The sequence below is a fragment of the Coenobita brevimanus genome, chromosome 66, assembly GCF_032717465.1.
Source record: "Coenobita brevimanus isolate Jiangsu-jjx chromosome 66, ASM3271746v2, whole genome shotgun sequence".
NCBI lineage: Eukaryota > Metazoa > Arthropoda > Malacostraca > Decapoda > Coenobitidae > Coenobita > Coenobita brevimanus.
Genome location: NC_137019.1, coordinates 3,234,890 through 3,255,294, shown reverse-complemented (window position 1 = coordinate 3,255,294; position 20,405 = coordinate 3,234,890). Strand labels below are relative to the sequence as shown.

The following is a 20,405-nucleotide window of genomic DNA, read 5'->3' as shown; positions in this document are numbered from 1 at the left end:
TGTACAGTAAACTCTTCATTAGTTGAACTATGTGGGGCGCTAAGGTAGTTCATCTTTCTGAATTTTCTAACCGGAAATAATTGCAAATATTGTACTGTATATATATTACCCCCCAATAATTGCAGATTGTATGCGATTACTTGTTTATTAACACTAAACTAAACAAGCATTTATAAGGCAATAAAAATAAATAATAACAATTCAGTGCATGTCACAGACTAGGTTAGGATAGGTTGCACAGGTGGAAGGTGCATCAGTCACTTAATTATGTAAAGTTCTGCACTTATTTACTTCACCTTACAATCAATTAAACTAAAATGTAACCTTTGGAATATACTAGTCTAAAATGTAGCACTTGGAATATAAGAAACTAAAATGTAACCCTTTGAATAAATGCTAAAGTCACACCTTGGTCAGAGTTTGACTTACCGGAAATTCTGCCTTCCGCAGGGTCAACTTATCGAGGTGGGGGTGCTCACCATCCACTCACTCGATGTTGTGCTGCTCTCAGGTGCCTGCCCATTCCTCTCCTCCATCCTTCTCTCCTTCTATCCTTTTCCATCTTTCTTTCCTTCATCCTTTCCTCCTCCTTGTCTACAGGTAACTTTACACTCCTTCTCTTTCTTTCCTTCATTCTTTCCTCTTCCTTTTGCCTGTGGGTGATTCTACACTGAGTGACAAGCCAAATGGTTTTGTGTACACCAGGAAACCATTTACTACACTGGATGGTAACCATATAACCAAGTTTTGGTGCCTGGTGGTTTAGTAGGTAATAACAGCGCTCCAATAGGATTGAGCCAGTGATGGTATATATATCCAAGGGATGGTTGGGGTTTATTGCTCACGTAATGCCACTCAGGGATGAGTGAGGCTGGTCACTCTCACCTTAAACATCAGGACCAAGTTGCCTAGCCCCGAGCTCCTATGCTCCTCATGGAGCAATGTAGGATTGGATGATGAATGAATGAAATGAATGAAACAATACTGTATACACTTACAGGCATAACACTGATGAAGTATACTTGTGGTCTCAATGGTGCTATCTTTATTTGCATGTGATATAAATATAATGATGTATGGCTGCATACAAAATTTTGTATAATTCACAGTAAAAAGCTAACAGATCAGCACACAAAACCGACAAGTCATGATCACAACTGAAGACTCGTGGCTGATCTCTCAGCTTATTTAAAAAGTGAGGCAACTGTGATAGGAAAGTGGATGACTGAGGGAAGGAGTAACAGTGCAATTAAGAACGTTCATATGCGAGGTAGAATAAAGTGTGGCATATCTTGATACTCAATGCAGTATCAAAACTGGATAAAATACACAACCACAAAAGAATACATGCAGCAGCCCAGTTGGCTGATAATAAATACCTGGCTGATGGTAGGTCTACGCTACAGTATCGGAAGAGATTAAGAAATGTAACCCACACTGGTACATGTATTAAATGTTTTAGTAAAATTTTGTGAATAACTATAAGCTCAACATAAAAAAAAAGAAAGTAAAAAAGGTGATATAAAACAAGGACTTACTATATATATAAAGACTAATGGCATATGCCTGCATGTTATTAAAAAGATGTGTCATAATTATCAACTTTGCACAAAAGCAAACCCACTGTACTTCTGCAATACCAGCTTCTCAGATGCAGCACACCCTGGTTACAAGATCGCTTAGTGTGCAATCATTAGTTTACACAGTCAATAAAAATTTAGAATCCTTTCCCTTTTACTATTTTTTTTTGCTTTTATGATAAATGCAAGACACAATTTCTTCTTATCTGACCAGTTTTCACACCTTACGATCTCTACAACATTAAGTTCGTTATTGGTACAATCAGTTTGTCAAAAATGCATCCCAATCATAAAGCAAGCACTTGCTGCAGCTACTTTACAGCCATACCTGAAGAGTTCAAGTTTGGCTGATTTTGTAGTACAGTATCTTCAGAATATTTACCAAATCAGTATGTGGGTATAATCCTTCCATTTAAACAATTGATGGCATTGTGAACATGACACATATTTACAGTATGGTACTGAACTATTTAAGAGACAAAAACATAAGGATGACCTGCCACTGTTCAGGTATGATGAATATGGCTTGTCTGGGAGGGAGGTGATGACTTCGAGAGGCTGATATAGAAGACAGGTCACTTCTTATTGCTTTTCTTTCCTTTACAGATGGCTTTACACTAAGTGACATGCCAAATGGTTTCCTGTATGCCTAGAAACCATTTACAACGCTGGGTGGTAACCATATAACCAAACCATACGTGCTCTCTATGTGTCAGAAAGTGGGTTGGTGGAAACAAATAACTCAAAGTCAAATAGCCAACCCTTGTGGGATTGTGGCGTCTGGCAATACATAGATAGATAGATAAGGCTGGCAATTAGATTAGATTTCCAGCACCTAAAGAAAATATCCAATACAAATTATATTTTTAAGGGGATCATCTTAGCTTTAGAAGAGATGAATGAAACAAGTTGTATATGGATGCGAAAGCAGGAAAGACGTATAATCACAGTATAAAGATGACTGGAAATTTATGGCATGACCACCCTATCTGGGGCGAGTTGTCTGAAAAGGACAATTCAACAACTCAAAAGGTAGCTACACAATCATCCCTAGCAATACACTATTATTTTGTTACTTCAAAATGATGAGTTCCTCTTGTATAATGGCTGCCATCATATTATTTTATTCACTCCTGTCTCACTGAATATTAATGTATTATTAGGGATAAATGAGTTACAAAAGCAAGAAGTACAAAGACAAACTGAGAACTGTACAACTGACTATACATGAAATTGGAACAATACAAAGCCATACTGGATTCACTTTTATTTCCTACAAAAACTGGAAGACAGTACTGCACTGTCAAAACAAAATATGCTCAGCTACAAATGAAAGATAAATTGATCGACTGTGATACTAGCAAATACATTACCAACATAAGCTTCATTACAACATTTATGTTCTTACTGGTGTTAGCAATGTCCCTCAGCCTTCCTCAACAAGTGGTAAGCAAGCTGAAGGGGTTCTGCATCTTCTGTGAGGACAATGATTTCATTACAAGTAATGCCACAGAAAAGCATCCTCATCTTACTGTACTGCAAAACATTTAAGGAAGAGTTAGTTACCAAAAGATAATAAATGAAAACAAATGGGTAGATGCATTCGGTCATACATTACATACTCTTTGGATCTTTTAAACTTGTCAACTCTTGATGGTAAGACCCTACAACTGCTTCCAAACACACTGTAATGTTCTTCAGATCTGCTAGCTCTTAATGATGCACATCACTAATGGCCAACTTTCATAACAACAAATTTTCTGGAGTTGGCTATCTACAAGATCACAGAACAAAGCTTATCTAAGCTTACTGGTTAGTAGTAATAATTACAATAATAAAAAATAATAAAAACTGCTACATGAAATTTTACCTGATAACCAGGAAGAAAGTAACACTACAGCTTGAAAGAAAATAAACAGAATTCATAATCCAACATTAAAACTTTTCAAAACAAACCTTCAAAACACACTGTAAAATATAAATAATTTACAGTATCATCATCCCACTGTTTCAATGGGGTTGGTGGGAAAGAGAAATAAGAAAAGAAAAACCAATAAGTAAGAGAAACTACAAATAGTGTCTGATGAAATAAAAATGTTGTAAATGAATTGAAGGAGAGTATTCTAGTGTAGTACAAACAACTAATCATATAAATTTCTTAAGGAGGTGCTCTATGGACAATGTTATGAACTCTTTGGCCAGAACTTTGCAGATGATGCCCGGATACCCTTCTTCGGTGGGCGCTTCTTGTCATGGTCACGGGAATCAGAAACTAGCGCCTCATCACCCTCCTGAACCTGTGACTTGAGTGAAGCCTTGATGTTCAGCACCTGCCAACAGGCAAGATGTAAGCTAGGAACACCAACTACTAGGCAACAGGCTCACATAATGCCACAAAAGGAACAACAACCGGTCAATCTTGCTATATAGGTTGAGAATGAGTGCCCCAGCCCTATGCCTCTACATTCCTGATAGGACAATAAAAGACTGAAACACAAATACAAGTAAATTGAAAGACTGGTTACTAAAAATTAAAGAAAACACTGGAATGAGCAGGAAATGTAGACAGAATGGAAGAGAGTACACTCAATCCTCGTAAACAGCAGCAATTTGGGTCTGGACCACTGCCACGGTTTACAAAATCCGTGGTTTATAAATAATAACTCTTATGTGAAAAATTAATAAGGGTCTGGACTTTGGCCAACCACTCCCCAAAGCACCCTACCTACACCTATCTTGGCACCATCAAACACAAACATACAAATTTAGGAATATTCAATGAATATATTTAATAGAAATAAGCAATGTTAAGGGATCTCACCTTAATCTTATGACGATATTGCTTAAGTGAATGAAGTGGAGTGGTGTTGCGAAGAACTTAGAACCTCTCAGCATGAGGTGGGGGTGCTCCCTCATGCTGTTCTCCCTTCTTCAGCTCCTCAGCCTCCCTCAGGAAGCCCTCAAAGTCTGCCTCAGAGATGACTGATGCTACGTCATCCACGTCCTCAGTGTGTGAAGGGCCAGGCTGTGGTTCAGGCTCAGATTCGTCGACTCGTTCCTCCCAGATTCTTTCGCCAGGTTGCAAACTTCTCTCCCTTCTCAACACGACAAATGAGCTCCAAACGTTGACTGTACGACAACGGCGGCTGCTTCTTGATGCCATAGTGCTTAGAGCGCTTCTTCGGGGGTTCGGGAGGGTCCATGGAAGGTAGAAGGTGGGGGGAAAGTACACAAAAAAAGGCAGGTAGCTCTCGTACCGCACGGCGATGCTCTGTACTGTGCGGGTTGGCGGGCAGAACAACAACGACATGGCGGCATTAGTATGCACATTTGCCACCAGGGACAAGTGGTGATTGGTTGTTGGGTCGCAGTTATCAAATTGAATGCCGCAGTTTACGATTCTCCTCGGAAAAGGCCCACTTCGGTGCCTAGATCCGCGATTTTCGTGACTTAACAGCAGTTTAAGTGTGCTGGCAGTCTGACAGCCACTTTGCCGCGGTTTACGAATCTGTGGTTTATAAACATGCGGTTTACAAGGATTGAGTGTATTAAAAAAAAAAAAAAAAAAAAAAAAAAAAAAAAAGTATACTATTTGCAGTATATGAAAGAGAAATAACTGGTATATACTGGAGAGGGCAGACCTTCAGCTAAATACTGTAGATGACATGAGTTGTTTAATTTATTACTGAAACAGTAGACATGAGAGATGATGAGAGATATGTAAAGACAAAGAACCTGGATGATTGTCATTCTTACTCCTTCTAAGGGGAATTCCTGAAAGAGGTCAAAGCATCTTCTACTGATAAAGCAGATCTCTTCGCTCAGACTTTCTCCTCCAATTCCACCTTAGACAATTCCGGTGCTGTTCCCCCCTCTCACTTCCTCATGCCTGACATTAAAATTTCTAAAGCTGATGTATTTTCTGCCATCACAGGTCACAATACTAACATGGCATATGGGCCTGATGGAGACCCTCCTGTTGTTCTCACTGTGCTTCTGTGTTTACACCCTGCCTAACCAAACTCTTTCGCCTTTGTCTATCAACTTGTACCTTTCCTTCTTGCTAGAAGTTTGCTCTCATTCAGCCAGTCCCGAAGAAGGGTGACCATTCCCAACCCTCTAACTATCATCCAATTGCTTTAACATCCTGTATCTCAAAAGTTTTCGAGTCAATTCTTAATAGAAAAATTTTAAAGCATCTTTCCTATTACAACCTTCTTTCTGATCGTCAGTATGGGTTCCATCAGCGACGCTCCACTGGCGATCTTCTCACCTACCATTCAGACTCCTGGTCATCCTCCTTTCGGGACTTTGGAGAAAGCTTTGCCATTGCACTTGACATCTCAAAGGCTTTTGATCGAGTCTGGCATAAATCTTTAATTTCCAAACTGCCCTCTTACGGTTTCTATCCTTCTATCTGTGCCTTCATCTCTAGCTTCCTTTCTGGTCGTTCTATAGCCGCTGTTGTAGATGGCCATCGTTCTTCTCCTAGATTTATCAACAGTGGTGTTCCTCAGGGCTCTGTCCTATCACCAACTCTCTTCCTTTTATTCATCAATGTCCTTCTACGCTGTACAACTAACCCTATCCACTCATACACTGATGACTCCACTCTTCACCTTTCCATTCGGTTCCCATAACGTCCATCTCAGCAGTTACTTCAACAAACAAGGAATGAGTCTATGGCACACCTAATGTCTGACTTGGCTCGTATCTCTGACTGGGGTAAAAATAATCTTGTTGTTTTTAATGCATCAAAGACTCAGTTCTTACACCTATCAACCCGACAAAATCTTCCACAGGTGTACCCACTAATGTTTAATAATATTCAGCTTAATTCTGCATCATCCTTGAACTTGCTTGGGGTTTCATTTACTCAGGACTTGTCTCTGAAAGATCATATACATCTCTTGTAAAATCGGCTTCTAAGAGATTAGGTGTGCTAAGCTGACTCCATTCCTTCTTTACCCCTGCACAACTGTTGACTCTATACACGGGTTTTATCCGACCCTGTGTGGAGTACAACTCTCATGTGTGGGGAGGTTCCCAACATACAGCTCTTCTCAATAGGGTGGAGTCAAAGGCTTTTCGTCTCATTAACTCTCCTCCTCTTACTGACTCCCTTCAACTTCTGTCTCTTCGCCGCACTGTTGCATCTTTATCTCTTTTCTATCGTTACTTCAATGGTCACTGCTCCTCTGAACTGTCTGCATGCATTCCTCCACCTATACGACGGGCGTGTAGCACCCGCCTCGCAGCAAACTCTCATCCCTTTTCTGTCCAACTCTCTAATGCAAGAGTCAACCGTTACTCCCAGTCCTTCATTTATGCAACAGGTCAACTCTGGAACTGTCTCCCTCTGTCTGTATTTCCTGCTTCCTATGATCTCCACTCTTTCAAACGCAGTGTGTCCAGGCATCTCGAAATAATTGGATCTTGAATTTGGCTCTCTCTTGTATTTTGTTTCTCTGTAGGAGGGAACAGTTATTGCAGACTCATGGCCTTTGGTTCCTTCTTCCTCACATTTAAAAAAAAAAAAAAAATCTCCTGAGTGTATTCAACTTCGGAGAGACTTTCTATGTCAAGGGGCTAAGGGCAGCATCAACAAACCCCCTCCATAAAAAAGGCCCTTCCTACACTGCATAAAACCATCTGGCAGCTGCAAGAATAAAATAAAAATTATACTGCCTGGATTCTGTGAGTTAATAATGTCTTAGCTGATAATGAACAACTTGATATATGAAAAATCTGCAGTGAAAAGAGAAGTTTGAAAAAATGATATGTGAATAAGATTTCTGACCAGTCCCACAATACCCTCTTGAGACAGAAAAGCCTTGGGTTAGGCTACTGCAGTTCAGAACATTTAATGATCGATTACCAAATTTACACTCTTGGTGATAATATATTTATAAAAAGCTCCAGTTTCCTCTTGGATATTCAGACCTAAGGATGTCAGACATGTAACTATCATTCTAACTGGTGTTTTACAACACAAAACCACCAGGTGTCTCAATAACAGACATGCCGAACACAAATTAAATGGAACATGGGGGATGAAGCACCTGAAATCACAGCAAAGGAAGTCCGATAAAACCGTAATACTGTATATAATTTTCTGCCACCATGATCACCTGTTCAAATCTTGCCAAAAATGAGAGAAGAACATGCAATATTATACGTAGAAAATAACCACCATTTCCAAAACTGCATGTTCATTGTAGATACAATAAAAGAATTCACAAGAAGATTATTAGGTCAACATCATCATTCAGACCTATTTTTCCATCCCAAAGTGAGGTGAGGTGGTGTCTATAGAGCCAGAAGAAAATTGACAAGAATGAGATACTAACTGAAGTTTGCCAAAATGAATGAGCCGCACTCTCATTCACTCACCAATCAAGGCCCCAGAATCCTGGCTCCACCTAATAACATCAAAAAAACATTCCGCATGTAGCTTCACGCTCACCCATCTGACAGACTTAATCAGATGATTGTTAAGTTAAAACTGGCTACCCAACCTTTGTCATAAACTTCTCCACAAAATTCATCAAGCCAGCTCAATCACTTATCAGTTCCCTTGCCTCATTACCTCCTATACCTCTCTTTCTTACCCTCATTTACCACATAAAGTATATTGATCTCCTTCTAGGTCCACCTTGCCTCATACTCTGAAAACCACAAATACCAGGAAGCTGCAATTGGAATGCTTTGGAGATATTGCTTTACTTCTTAACTTCATTTTGGTTTAACATTACCATCTTTTTAGCCTGAATACTGACTTGTTAGATGAAATCAACATAAGAATATGATGTTAGGCAAACGAAACTTCTACGGAAAGAAAGCAGAGCCTTAGTGTATTTCTTGTTCTGCCACCATGCTAAGTTCTACAGGCTGAAAAACAATGAAAAGCCCCCTATAAATAAAGGTAAATGAACTATAGTTGAGATTACTTCACATGTTACCTTTCCTTACCTCTGTCTCCAGTGAGTTGCGATGCTTGAGGTGCCGTTCTTTGTCTGAGTTGGCACGGGTGATGAGTTGGTCAATGTTGGAGAGCATTGTGTCACAAGTATCACACCACGACTGAGAAGATATTTGAATATTTTAATGTAAAGGGATACAAGCTTGTTAACCTGCCACACAATCATCACTCTTAGGTGTTAACCTGCCACACAATCATCACTCTTAGGTGTTAACCTGCCACACAATCATCACTCTTAGGCGATAAACTCACCCACAAGTAAACAGAATCAGAGTCCAAGCTGAGACTCTCACAGTTTTCATCATCATCCAAACCTCTTTTCCCTCCCAAGGATGGAAAGAGGTAGGGTGCCAAGCAATAAATAAATAACACACAAGGAGAAACTAACCAAAGTCTGCTCAACTGAATGGGTCACACTCTACTTCACTCACCATTCAAACCCCAGAGTCTTGACTTCACCTCACAGGCATACACATCCAAACTTAACCAGCCATGTCCTGTTGACGTATACAGTATATACATCCGAACATTTTGTCACTGTGACTCCCGCTGACGAATATAAATGCGCCGTAACTGCAAGGCCCATCATTTGCACATTTTTCAAATTTCGCGCAATTTTTGGTACTTATACACAGGACATCTTCCTCTACCCGATGCCAGGAGGGGACAATGCCTTACCCCCCATGATCTCCCCCCCCCACACGCCAATGTCTCGGCAACTCACCTGTTACCAGTGACCTAGCCAATAAAGACATGTCACGCCACGGTACGAAATTCAAGGCCAGGGTGATTCCCCAATTGATGACAATGTGGAGGACAAAGTTTACGTAACGTTAGAGGAAGAAACAGTTAGAAATGATGATCAGGTAATGTCGCCAAAAAAAAGTGTGGTATGCTGATGTGTTTGGTGAGTGAAACAATGTTATATCGCCTATACTACTGTGTGAAAACCAATATGCTCTTGTACTACATATAAATTCGTATCAAATAAATAAATAAATACCTATTATGAGTGGCTTGGAATAGTTACCCCTCCCACAGAACATGTCTTCTCTGGAGCCAGGCCCCTTAGAAAACAGCCAGGTGAGGGTACTGTTACCTGTACCGGGATTTTTAAAGCTCAGGTGAGCGCTTTCTCTATGAATTTTCAATGTTTCTCATAAAAGAGCGAAGATTTTAGTCCAAAAAATATAAATAGAAAATCTGCCAAAATTGGGAGAGGTCAATGGTTAAAAGTCTACCGAGATGGGGCAGGTTAATAAGCTTCAGATCACACATCAGCTCGAGTCACTCTGATAGCTACAGTATCACTTCAACCTGAAATAACAAAGTTATCAAACCCTTATCATACACTTTTATCTATCTATCTATCTATTGCCTGATGCCATAAGCCTGTAAGGGGTGGCCATTTGACTTTCAGTTATTTGTTTTACAGGAAGGGGCATTAACCCACCACCAACCCACTTGCTGACACGTAGGGAGCACGTATGGTTTGGTTATATGGTTAACACCCAGCGTTGTAAATGGTTGCTTGGCTTACAGGAAACCATTTGGCTTGTCACTCAATGTCAAGACACTTCTGCATACAAAACTCTTCCAACTAGCTTGATCCGCTGTCTGTTCCCTTGCCTCATCTCTCTCCATGTCTCACTGCTGCCCACACATAGTTGACCACATTTTTTTGGTCTACAAAGCCTACCCATACCTTCTACTGTAACTTGCTCAGGTATACCCTTATCACCTTCATTCACACCCACTCTCTCCACATGACCATACCACTTATGTACACTTTGTTTGACTGATGTACACAGACTTTCTTGCTCCACATCTTTCATGAATCTCATTATTCCTTATCCTGTCAACTCTCCACACTCCACACACATTCTTCAGCAGCCTCACTTCCACTGCACTTACTCTTGATTTTTCATTTTTAAGCCACAAAATAGTCTAACATCTGTATATTAAAGTAGGCACTAAAACTCCTTTATGCACGCCTCTTGCAGCTGTCACACTTGGCCCTCTGTTACTTACCACAGCTTTCACAGCACTAGCCATTTTCTTTTCTGTGCAGATCTACTTGCCATTTCTTCTGCATATTTACCTCTCTTTTCTATCACTGCACCCAGGGACTTAAACTCTCTCACCAATTTCTTTCTCCATAATCTCTCAACAATCACTTTACTCTTGTCTAAATTTCCTTTCAAGGTATGAAGCTCACAGGCATACCAAAATTCTGCACCAGTCTTCCAAGCTCTTGTCTAGCATTTGCAACCAGCACTGTATCATGAAAAACTTTTTTAAGTTTGTGAAATGAAGTGGGACCAGTTTCCTTCTTTCTTTTTTTTCTTTTACGAGTTTAGGGCATTATTAACTTAAAATGACAATATGTAGTAATTGAATTTGCATGTTTTACTAGAATATCTATGAAGACTCTGCATAACAATCCCTTTAATACTGTACATTGCCATACCCCATTATACAAATAAAAAGGCCAGCATGCCGACATCATCCAGTTCATGGGGTAATGACAGTGGGGTTTTTCAAATATTACTCAAAACTGATTTTAATTTCATGAGGAAAGTTTTGGTGGGCACAGCTTTAAAAAACTGAAATCCCCTCTGCAGGGGACACTGTTTTTGGAGTGATGATGAAGTCACTAATGCTGTTAATGTGTATCTGGAGGCTCAAGATGCAACCTTCTTCTGCGGCAGGATAGCATTGCTTGAATGTCCATGGACGAAGTGCACTGAACTTGGGGGAGACTAAGTTGAGAAATGTTCAAAAAACAGCTTTTATCTTGTGATTCTTTTTGGGTGAGACTGAGAACTTTGTGAAGAACCCATGTATTTTCTCTCAACTTGACATATTTACAGGGTTCTTGTGGTCAAAAATTTCTCAGTTGCCAAGAAACTGACGACTACAAAAGCTTGACTCATTCCTGTCAAAGCGTGAGTGAGTTGACAGCTAGTCAAAATAAATAAATAAATAAATAAATAAATAACTTTAGTGTGACGTGTTATGTCTGATAATTTCATCTATGCCTCTCTTTTACTAGACAATGTCAGCCCTGCATTTGAGTTTAGCATCAAGAACAGTTTTTTCAAGACAGGTTTGAGCCTTCCTCAGTTACTAAAGCCATGGCAACTGAATCAACGAGAGCATGAATATAGTTCATAGTAGCCACTTTTCCTTTGTTTCTGGGCTCAACCTTGTGGGTAGGGATGAGAGATAACAGCTAGCCTAGTATTACAGTAATCTCTTGATTATCAGCAAGGCCATTACCCAGACCATCCATTACCTGGATGCTGTGACCTGGCTGTTCCAAACCATTATTCATATATTTTTTCCCCATATCTGGACAAAATGCTTGAGTCTGTTTTGAAATTATGGTCGCTCGAGAGATTTCTGTCCAGACGGGCGAGAATAGCCCTGTGGTGCCGCCTTGTAGGACTGGTTTGTTTACCCTAAATCTGCCAGACACCCCCATTGCTTGTTTTCAGTTCCTGCACGTTGCTTGTGCAGTAAGCAGCTCTTCCCAGACTGTTGTTACGGTGGCACACGTGGTAGCTTTCATGGTGGTTCCCTACCTGCTTCATGCCTTGCTATTCCTTGCATGCCACTTCCTAGGGTGTGTGATGATGCCCACTTCACCAAGGAAAAGGAAGAGGGTAGTACTGACTCTTTAGAAGCAGGAGATCCTCAGTTAGACTAATGCAGGATAGTCAAATTGTGGGTGCTGACACTAATTTTATTCTAGCTCACTGTACTGTACCATGATATTATTCTATCTTACCATGATTTTATTCCACTTTACCATTATGTTTTGTGTGCCCACTGCATTTTTCTTGTGTAGCCATTTTTTTCACTTTTTTCATGCCACAGCAGGGTATGGCCCTGCAGTGGTGATTGCTTGTCTGTGGCTGATGAGTTTGTTAGACCATGGTAATTGTTTGGCTGTGGTTTATAGGTCTGCTTGACCAAAATGAGTGGTATTAACCCGCCTCGTACCCACGACATATGATGCACATTGCAACTTTTTTTCACACTCAGTTCCCATAATGCACGGTGTATGTTTTGCAATTGCAAGGTCCACCATTTGCACATTTTTCATATTTCGCGCGTGATTTTTGGTACGTATACACGGAACACCTTCCTCTACCCAATGCCAGGCGGGGAAATGCCTTACTCCTCGTTTCCCCCCCCCCCTCCCGCACGCCATTGTCTCAGCAACTCACCTGTTACTAGTGACCTGGCCAGTAAAGATATGTCGCACCACGGTACGAAATTCAAGGCGAGAGTAATTCCCCAATCGATGACAATGTGGAGGACAAAATTTACATGGAGACAAGAAATGATGAGCAGGTAATGTCACCAAAAAAGGTGGAGTTTGGTGAGTGAAATAATGCTTATATCGCCTATATTACTGTGTGAAAAACCAATATACTCTTGTACTACACAGAAATAGTTACCCCTCACATTGAACTCGTTATCTCAGGAGCCAGACGCCATTGAAAACTTAGCCAGGTAAGGGTACTCTTACCTGTAGTGGTATTTAAAACCTCAGGTGAATGATTTCTCTATGAATTCTCAATGTTTCTCATAAAAAGTGGAGGTTTGGGGGGGGGGGGGAATTGTTGTCAGGTTTTGGGGGTGGGTTGGGTAATAAAGCAGTCAGTACGGGGCGGGTTAAACAACAGGAACAAGTGCTAAATGATGTACTGTAGTGGCCTTTTACGCTGGCTTTCAAAGTTAGGTTGGGTACAAATGGGGACCACGGGAGAAGTCCACTAACCGGATGGAGCCACTACCCACAGATGCCTCTGGCTCTATTACATCTGATACTGGAGGGATTCCTGTACATAAAAATTGTGACGCTGCTGCTCCTACGAGAAACTTCATGGTGCATTGGTCAAAATCCTGCTTATATGAGATAATCACATGCAACATGTAAAAAAAAAAAAAAAAAAAAAAAAAAAAAAAAGGGGGGGGGGGCACACTTCCTCTTGAAAGGAACATTAAAATCTTCAGTTATCCATAAAATACAAATTATATATTCTTGACAACCCTACGAGAAAAAGAGCCTAGAGTGACACAATGAGAAAACAATTAAACATTTTAACTAACCTGCAGAGTTGCAACAATATCTGGTAAATCTTCTGGTTTGATGTCTCGGCCAATGGCATGGTCTAGCTCCAAGATGCCATTCTTCTGATCTAACTTGCCATGGATGATATCTGTAACACAATTGGGAAATGAATATTAGATTGCAAATATTCCTGTCCTTCTAACAATCTTACACTATCAACCGAAGAACATTTTTCACACAGCATGCTACTGTTCACTGTTAAGCAATCAGAATGTACAGCAGAGGCTGTATTGATACAGTTTATGCCAAAGCCTATTCAGTCTCTTCTGACAAGAGAAGAGCTTTAAGCTTTCGAAAGCTGACAGCTAACTGGTTGTCTGTATGGATTCATTAATTATTTCTTATTTAAAATAATGTTTATTATATGGGTTATAATAACCATTTCTGATGATAAGATTACTCAAGTAAAAAATATATATACAGTAAATATTTGCATAGATTAATTTAAAAATGAAGCCTTACAAAGTCTATCTGGTGGCCTAGATACATGTGACATGTTCTCCTGCCAAATCAACTTAAGGTTGCATTAATGACATATAATTTACCATACTGTGGGAATAAATCAAGGAACTCGTAAAACTTTGTCCAAAAGCGTTGATTCGGCACAACTAAAAATTTCACACATATCTAAGCCACCAAATAGACTTTGTAAGGTCTTGTTTTTCAGTTATCGGTACTCTAAGCAAATAACACTCCCTCAGTCTCTGTCTGTCTGTTTCTCTCTCTATACAATGAAGTATAAAGCAGACCCTCACTATAACGGACTAATTAGGGGGGAAGCCAGATCAAATAAAGCTGATAATACATCATATCTGATGGTCCCCCCATGAGGTGAGATCTCAAGTGTATGTACAGTATGAAAATAGATGAGTACAATAGCAGCTCATTTCACATCCTTGTCATAGCACTTCTTCATGACTAGCACAGCATAACTATAGTCCGACATTACAACTAAGCAAATGCAATGAGGAAAGGACAGTTTCAGGACAGGTTGGAATCAAATAGGTAGGGAACACATTTACTTGACCCACTGCATCCCATTCAACAGACACTGTTCATTATGGCCAATGGATATTCGATGGCCTTTGTAATGTCCATTAAATCCAATATCCGGTCTACTAAGGTTCACTAACATGAACGTCTACTGTATATACAGTATATTCCGTATGAGTAATCTTCTTGTCAGAAACAATTACTATAACCCTTATAATAAAAAAATACTTAAAATACTGTATATCATTACTAATGAATGCACTCTGACAAGCAATCAGATGTCAGCTTCCAAAAACTTAAGGATCTTTTCTTCTCAGAAGAGATCAAACAGGCTTTAGTAAAAATGAGCCTAATCTCTCTACTGATGCTCTACATACCTTATCCTTTCACACTAATTCATGATTGCCCACTTCCTTGGGAATCAATCTGTTACTGCTCTACAAAAGAAATAATATGCTCATGAACACTACTGCCTTCAATCTGCAGATACAATACCTTCAATACTGTATGCACCTATTCAGTGTACTAACCTGTGTACATTGCTTCAATGATGAGATCTTCTAGTTCTCTTGTGGAGGAAAGACCAAGCTGGTTTCCAAGGGTCGGCAGTGGGATGCTTTTCTGCCCAGTTGCCATGGAAACAATAGTGAGGTGCCTTAGCTTAGTCAGCATGGCAGGTGTAAGCTGGGGAAACTTGGCTGATTCACGTACATAGTCACCGTACACTCCGTACGCAAACAACTGCAGTAGTTCGTAATATGGTGCATGCTGGGCATTGTTTTTGAGCTGCCAAGAAACAAGATTTGTTAGTAAAAAGGTCTGATACTGGTATCCTATTAGGGTTGCAAAGAAAACGAAGATATGTCACCACATTCCTTCCTCATTTTCAATGTAAACAGAAGATGGGCAGATCCTGAGAAAGACTATTTGACTCTATGAGATATGACCTGGAGAAGAAAGGATGTTCAAGGTACTATTGCCATCTCTCCTGAACTGAAGAGTTATGAAGCTGACAACAACACAGCATTGGGAAGCGGGCTCATCACATCCCTATAATCAATATAAGAAGGGTCTACCCATTCTCCAACCTCTCTGAGTTGTTTTTGATGTTTTTTTTTTCTTCTTAATGCAAAATGATGGAACTAAAGGCTGGGAGCAGCAACAGTTGTTCCTTCAGGAGACAGGTGAAGAAAAGCACACCATTAAAAAAACAAAAATGAGATGGCTGGAAAAAAAAGCAAATATACATCAATTAATAAGATGTTGACTGGAAAGAAAACATATCAGCAACTTACGGCATATGGATACTTTCAACTAATTTTTTTTTGTGTGTGTATGTTCTAACTGTTTGGTATATGGTAATTTACAGCTCTGAGGGCCAAGAATAATGTCAACATTTTCCCTGTCAATTAACCAATCTAACAGGAGTTTGGTACTTTGGTACTTAATCCCTTCATTCAAATACAATTTATCCACAGTCACACCAAGTTTCAAAGCAATCCCCTTCAGTACTGAAATATAAATGATCCCGGAGTTCCAAACTTGCAATTTTCGGTGCAACTTAACCACTGGGATGCTCCATTCTCCCTAATAATGTTTTCTTTAAGCTCTTCTGGTGTGTGTGGCTTGTTATTAAACCCTTTATGTGCAGACAGTTATCCAGTAAGGCCTAATCACTGGATCAACACACTTGACCAACAGATGCCCACTCAGTACTGTGCTTGTGGATAAGCAACATTTAATTTCCAGAATGTGTCTCATGAAATTAAAATGTTGGAGAATTTCAGGAATGTGCTAAATCAGTGACACAGACTGAAGTTTGTACTGATGGAGTTTCATATAAATCTGTTAGTTAATAATGGACATTCTGTCATTTTCCTAGAGCCTCAGAGTAGTGGATAACCCTCTACAACTTTGAAATGAAGATGCATGATAATTAAAAAATACATCTGTACTCAGCTGCAGCTAACTTACAGCAATCCTGCTAACTTACAGCGGTAATGTTGGACATATCTAGAAGTTCCCCAAATACATAGACCTCTGGTGCTTCAAGCACCTGCTTCACAAGCTGCACAGCTGCTGCCCCTTTGGCCCCTTTGGCTAGGATGAGGTATTGCTCCATAGGGTTGGCCTGTGAAGCCTTCTCTCCCATCCCCTTGTTCTCAAAGCTGTGGGTGACACTGTCATTGACATACTTAACAGTGCAAGAGCTGGGCATTACAACGATACAGTACTGTACATTAACAATGGTGGAGAATATAATGAGAAGTAAAATAAAAATCAGATAAATACATATGTACTGAATAAAAACAATTAATAAATTTCCACTAAAACTGAAAACTTCAGATGCAATAACAGAACTGTATTAAAAAAAAAAAAAAAAAAAAAATCCTATATTTTCTGGAGTCTGTAGGGCTGAATATGGCTAAATCAACACAGGATGGAAGAAGCTAAAAGTTAAGGCATTTGGCAAGCTATGGAGTTCAACATTTACTACATTCTCACTGATAAAACATAACACAATATAAGAAGCCCAAGTTCTTGAACACAACTAACCTTGCCAGCCTGACTGTACAATAAACCTGTACTGGAATGATGGTGACTGCCATGGGTGTGTCATGCTATACTGTGTATACTGTAAGTTGATGTACAATAACAGATAAGCATGACAGCAAACTAGAGTCTATCATATCTGAGACAGGTCTACCTTAACTTGCCAGATCTGCTTAAAGTTCCATTTTACATCCAAATACCATGGAATGTGAAGAATTTTTCAGACTATTACTACCATCTAAGGTGTTACTGCTGCACCAAATACTTCTCATAATAGTATGCAATCATTTTGTATCTACAGCAAAGAAGTATAATCATGTAATTTCATTAACGATGAAATATCACAATGAACCATCCAGTGCTTGAGTAAGACAGACAAACTTCTACAGCCTATTACAGAATGAGTATAATTTGATGTCAGAAAAATGTGTGAGAACAGGTGTCAGCCAATAAAAAAAAAAAAAAAAATCCAACCATCCATTCATCATCCAATCCTATCTCGCCCCATAAGGAACACAGGAACCCGGGTCTAGGCAATTTGCTCCTGACCTTTAAGATGAGAGTGCCCAGCCTCACTCATCCCTGAGTGGCATTATGTGAGCAGTAAACCCCAACCACCCCTTGGATATAAACCTACACAGGCTCAGTCCGACCGGAGCACCTTAATTATCCACTAAACCACCAGGCGCCATAATTTGGTTACAGGATATGGGTGCCACTCATTGTAGTAAATGGTTTCCTGGTGTACAGGAAACCATTTGGCTTGTCACTCAGTGTAGAATCACCACAAGCAGAAGGAAGAGGAAAGAATGAAGGAAAGAACGACAGAAGAGGAGGTGTAAAGTCACCTGTAGGCAGAAGAAAGAGGAAAGAATGGAGGAAAGAAAGACAGAAGAGGAAGGATGGAAGAGAGGAAAGGGCAGACACCCAAAGCAGCACTACATCAAGTGAGTGGATGGTAGGCACCCCCACCTACCACAAAGGCGCCCTCACCTAAAAAGAAAAAGGAAAAAAAAAAATCCAATGTTTGAGCACTGCAAAACATAAATACAACATATAAATTGTCAGAGTTTACCTGCTTGCAAGCTTTGATGAGAATGTATCTCATCAACGCTAGTTAACATGTAAAGTGACAATCATCATCATCATCTGGACCTCCTTTCCCACCCTAGGGGAGAGTGAGGAGTAGCAATGTCCAGACAGCCCAAGTTTGCCCAATCCAATGGGCCACACTTCCATTCACTCATCATTCAAGCCCCCAGAATCCTGGCTCTATCTGATATGCCATAAAACTTTCACCACATTCTGCAGCTTCACTTAAACGTATCTGACAGACTCAATCCGAATGCTGTCACATGAAAAAGGGGTGCCAAATCCTTGATCAGGCACATCTTCTCACAACCTTCGTACACCCAGCTCGATCTCTTGTCAGTCCCCTAGCCTCATTGACTACCATACATATCTTCCTCGCACACTCATCCACCATATCCCTCCACCTTCTCCTTGGCCTACCTCACCTTCTTCCTCCTTCAAATTTGCTCAGATATACCTTTTCACCACTCTATTGTTATCCATTCTCTCCACATGACCATACCATCTCAGTACACTCTCTTCTATTCTGGTGTCCACGGACTTCCTCACTCCGCATCTTTCGCGAATCACATTATTGTGTATTCTATCCACTCTCTGTACCCCACATAAATTCCTCAGCAGTCCCATCTCCACTTCTCTCACTTGACTTTTCATTTTCATGCCATACCATACTGACACCCATATGTTAAAGTTAGCACTAACACTCCTTCATGTAAGCCTCGTGCAGCTGCATCACTCAAGCCTCTCTTTCTTATCAAGGCCTTCATAGCTGCAGCTACTTTCTTTCCTTGTGTCACTCTACTTTCTACTTCTTTTGCACATTTTCCTCTCTTTTCTGCTACTGTACCCAGGTATTTGAACTCTCTCACCAATTCCAGTCTCTCTCCATTCACTATAACATCACACTGGGAGTCACCTTCTCTCTTGATTACCATCACTTTACTCTTTGCTACATTTACTCTCAAAGCACAATGCTCACAGACATCAGCAAAACTCTGCACTAGTCCACCAAATTCATTCATTCATTCATTCATCATCCAATTCTACATTGCGCCATGAAGAGTGCAGCAGCCCAGAGTTGGGCAAGTTGGTCCTGGCACTTAATATGAGAGTGACCAGCCTCACTCATCCGTGAGTGGCATTGAATGAGCAATAAATCCCAATCACCGATTGGATATAAACCTTCACCGGATCAATCCGACTGGAGCGCCGTAATTACTCACTAAACCACCAGGCACCAAACTTTGGTTATATGGTTACCACCCAGCATAGTAAATGGTTTCCTGGTGTACAGGAAACCATTTGGCTTGTCACTAAGTGCAGAGTCACCCACAGGCAGAAGGAAGAGGAAAGAATGAAGGAAAGAAAGACAGCAGTGGGAGTGTAAAGTCACCCGCAGGCAGAAGGATGAGGAAAGAATGAAGGAAAGAAAGACAGAAGAGAATGGAAGGAAAGAAGGATGGAGGAGAGGAAAGGGCAGACACCCGAGAGCAGCACTACATCGAGTGAGTGGATGATGAGCGTCCCCACCAACCACTCCATGGAGGAGGGGAGAGGGAAGACACCCGAGAGCAACACCACATCGAGTGAATGGATGCTGAGTGCCCCCACCTACCACTCCACCATGTTCTTGTTTGATATTTCCAAGTTGCACTGCATCATCAGCATACAACAAATTTGAGATATTCCATCCATCAACATTCATTACCAACGTCATCCCTCTCTCCATTACTCGTGTTTTTACTTCTCTCATCACCCCATTCATGTATATATTCAACAGCCACAGGGACAACACACAACCTTGTCGCACACCCACACTGATCATGAACCATTCACTTAGATGCCCATTTACCATTACACATGCCTCACTACCATCATAAAAACTCTTGACGGCACCTAGCAGCTTACCATCTACACCATACGTGCACAAAACCTTCCACAATCCTTCTCTGTCTACTTTGTCATATGTTTTTTCCAGATCCATAAATGCCATAAACACCTTATAGTCCTTCTCACAAGCCTTCTCCACTATGTCTCACTGCAAATATTTGATCCATAC

The 20,405-nt window shown here is 40.4% G+C and overlaps 2 protein-coding genes across 6 annotated transcripts in view; both read right to left on the bottom strand.

The window, feature by feature from the left end:
- The window catches only part of LOC145405374 (inactive phospholipase C-like protein 1), a 454,317-nt gene extending 453,803 nt beyond the window's left edge, over window positions 1-514 (bottom strand). The window contains exon 1 of the mRNA XM_080276781.1: window positions 430-514. The gene's annotated coding sequence lies outside the window, so the exon portion shown is untranslated. The remainder of the gene's footprint in view (window positions 1-429) is intronic.
- Window positions 515-1,028: 514 nt separating this feature from the next.
- The window catches only part of CSN7 (COP9 signalosome subunit 7), a 38,490-nt gene continuing 19,113 nt past the window's right edge, over window positions 1,029-20,405 (bottom strand). For all 5 annotated transcript variants that reach the window (XM_080276707.1, XM_080276705.1, XM_080276704.1 and 2 more), the window contains 5 exons: window positions 16,695-16,869; window positions 15,232-15,487; window positions 13,687-13,796; window positions 8,553-8,663; window positions 1,029-3,910 (listed from right to left, as the gene is read on the bottom strand). In XM_080276707.1, coding sequence (XP_080132833.1) covers window positions 3,764-3,910; window positions 8,553-8,663; window positions 13,687-13,796; window positions 15,232-15,487; window positions 16,695-16,853 — 783 coding nt within the window. In that variant the 5' untranslated portion in view covers window positions 16,854-16,869 and the 3' untranslated portion in view covers window positions 1,029-3,763. The remainder of the gene's footprint in view (window positions 3,911-8,552; window positions 8,664-13,686; window positions 13,797-15,231; window positions 15,488-16,694; window positions 16,870-20,405) is intronic.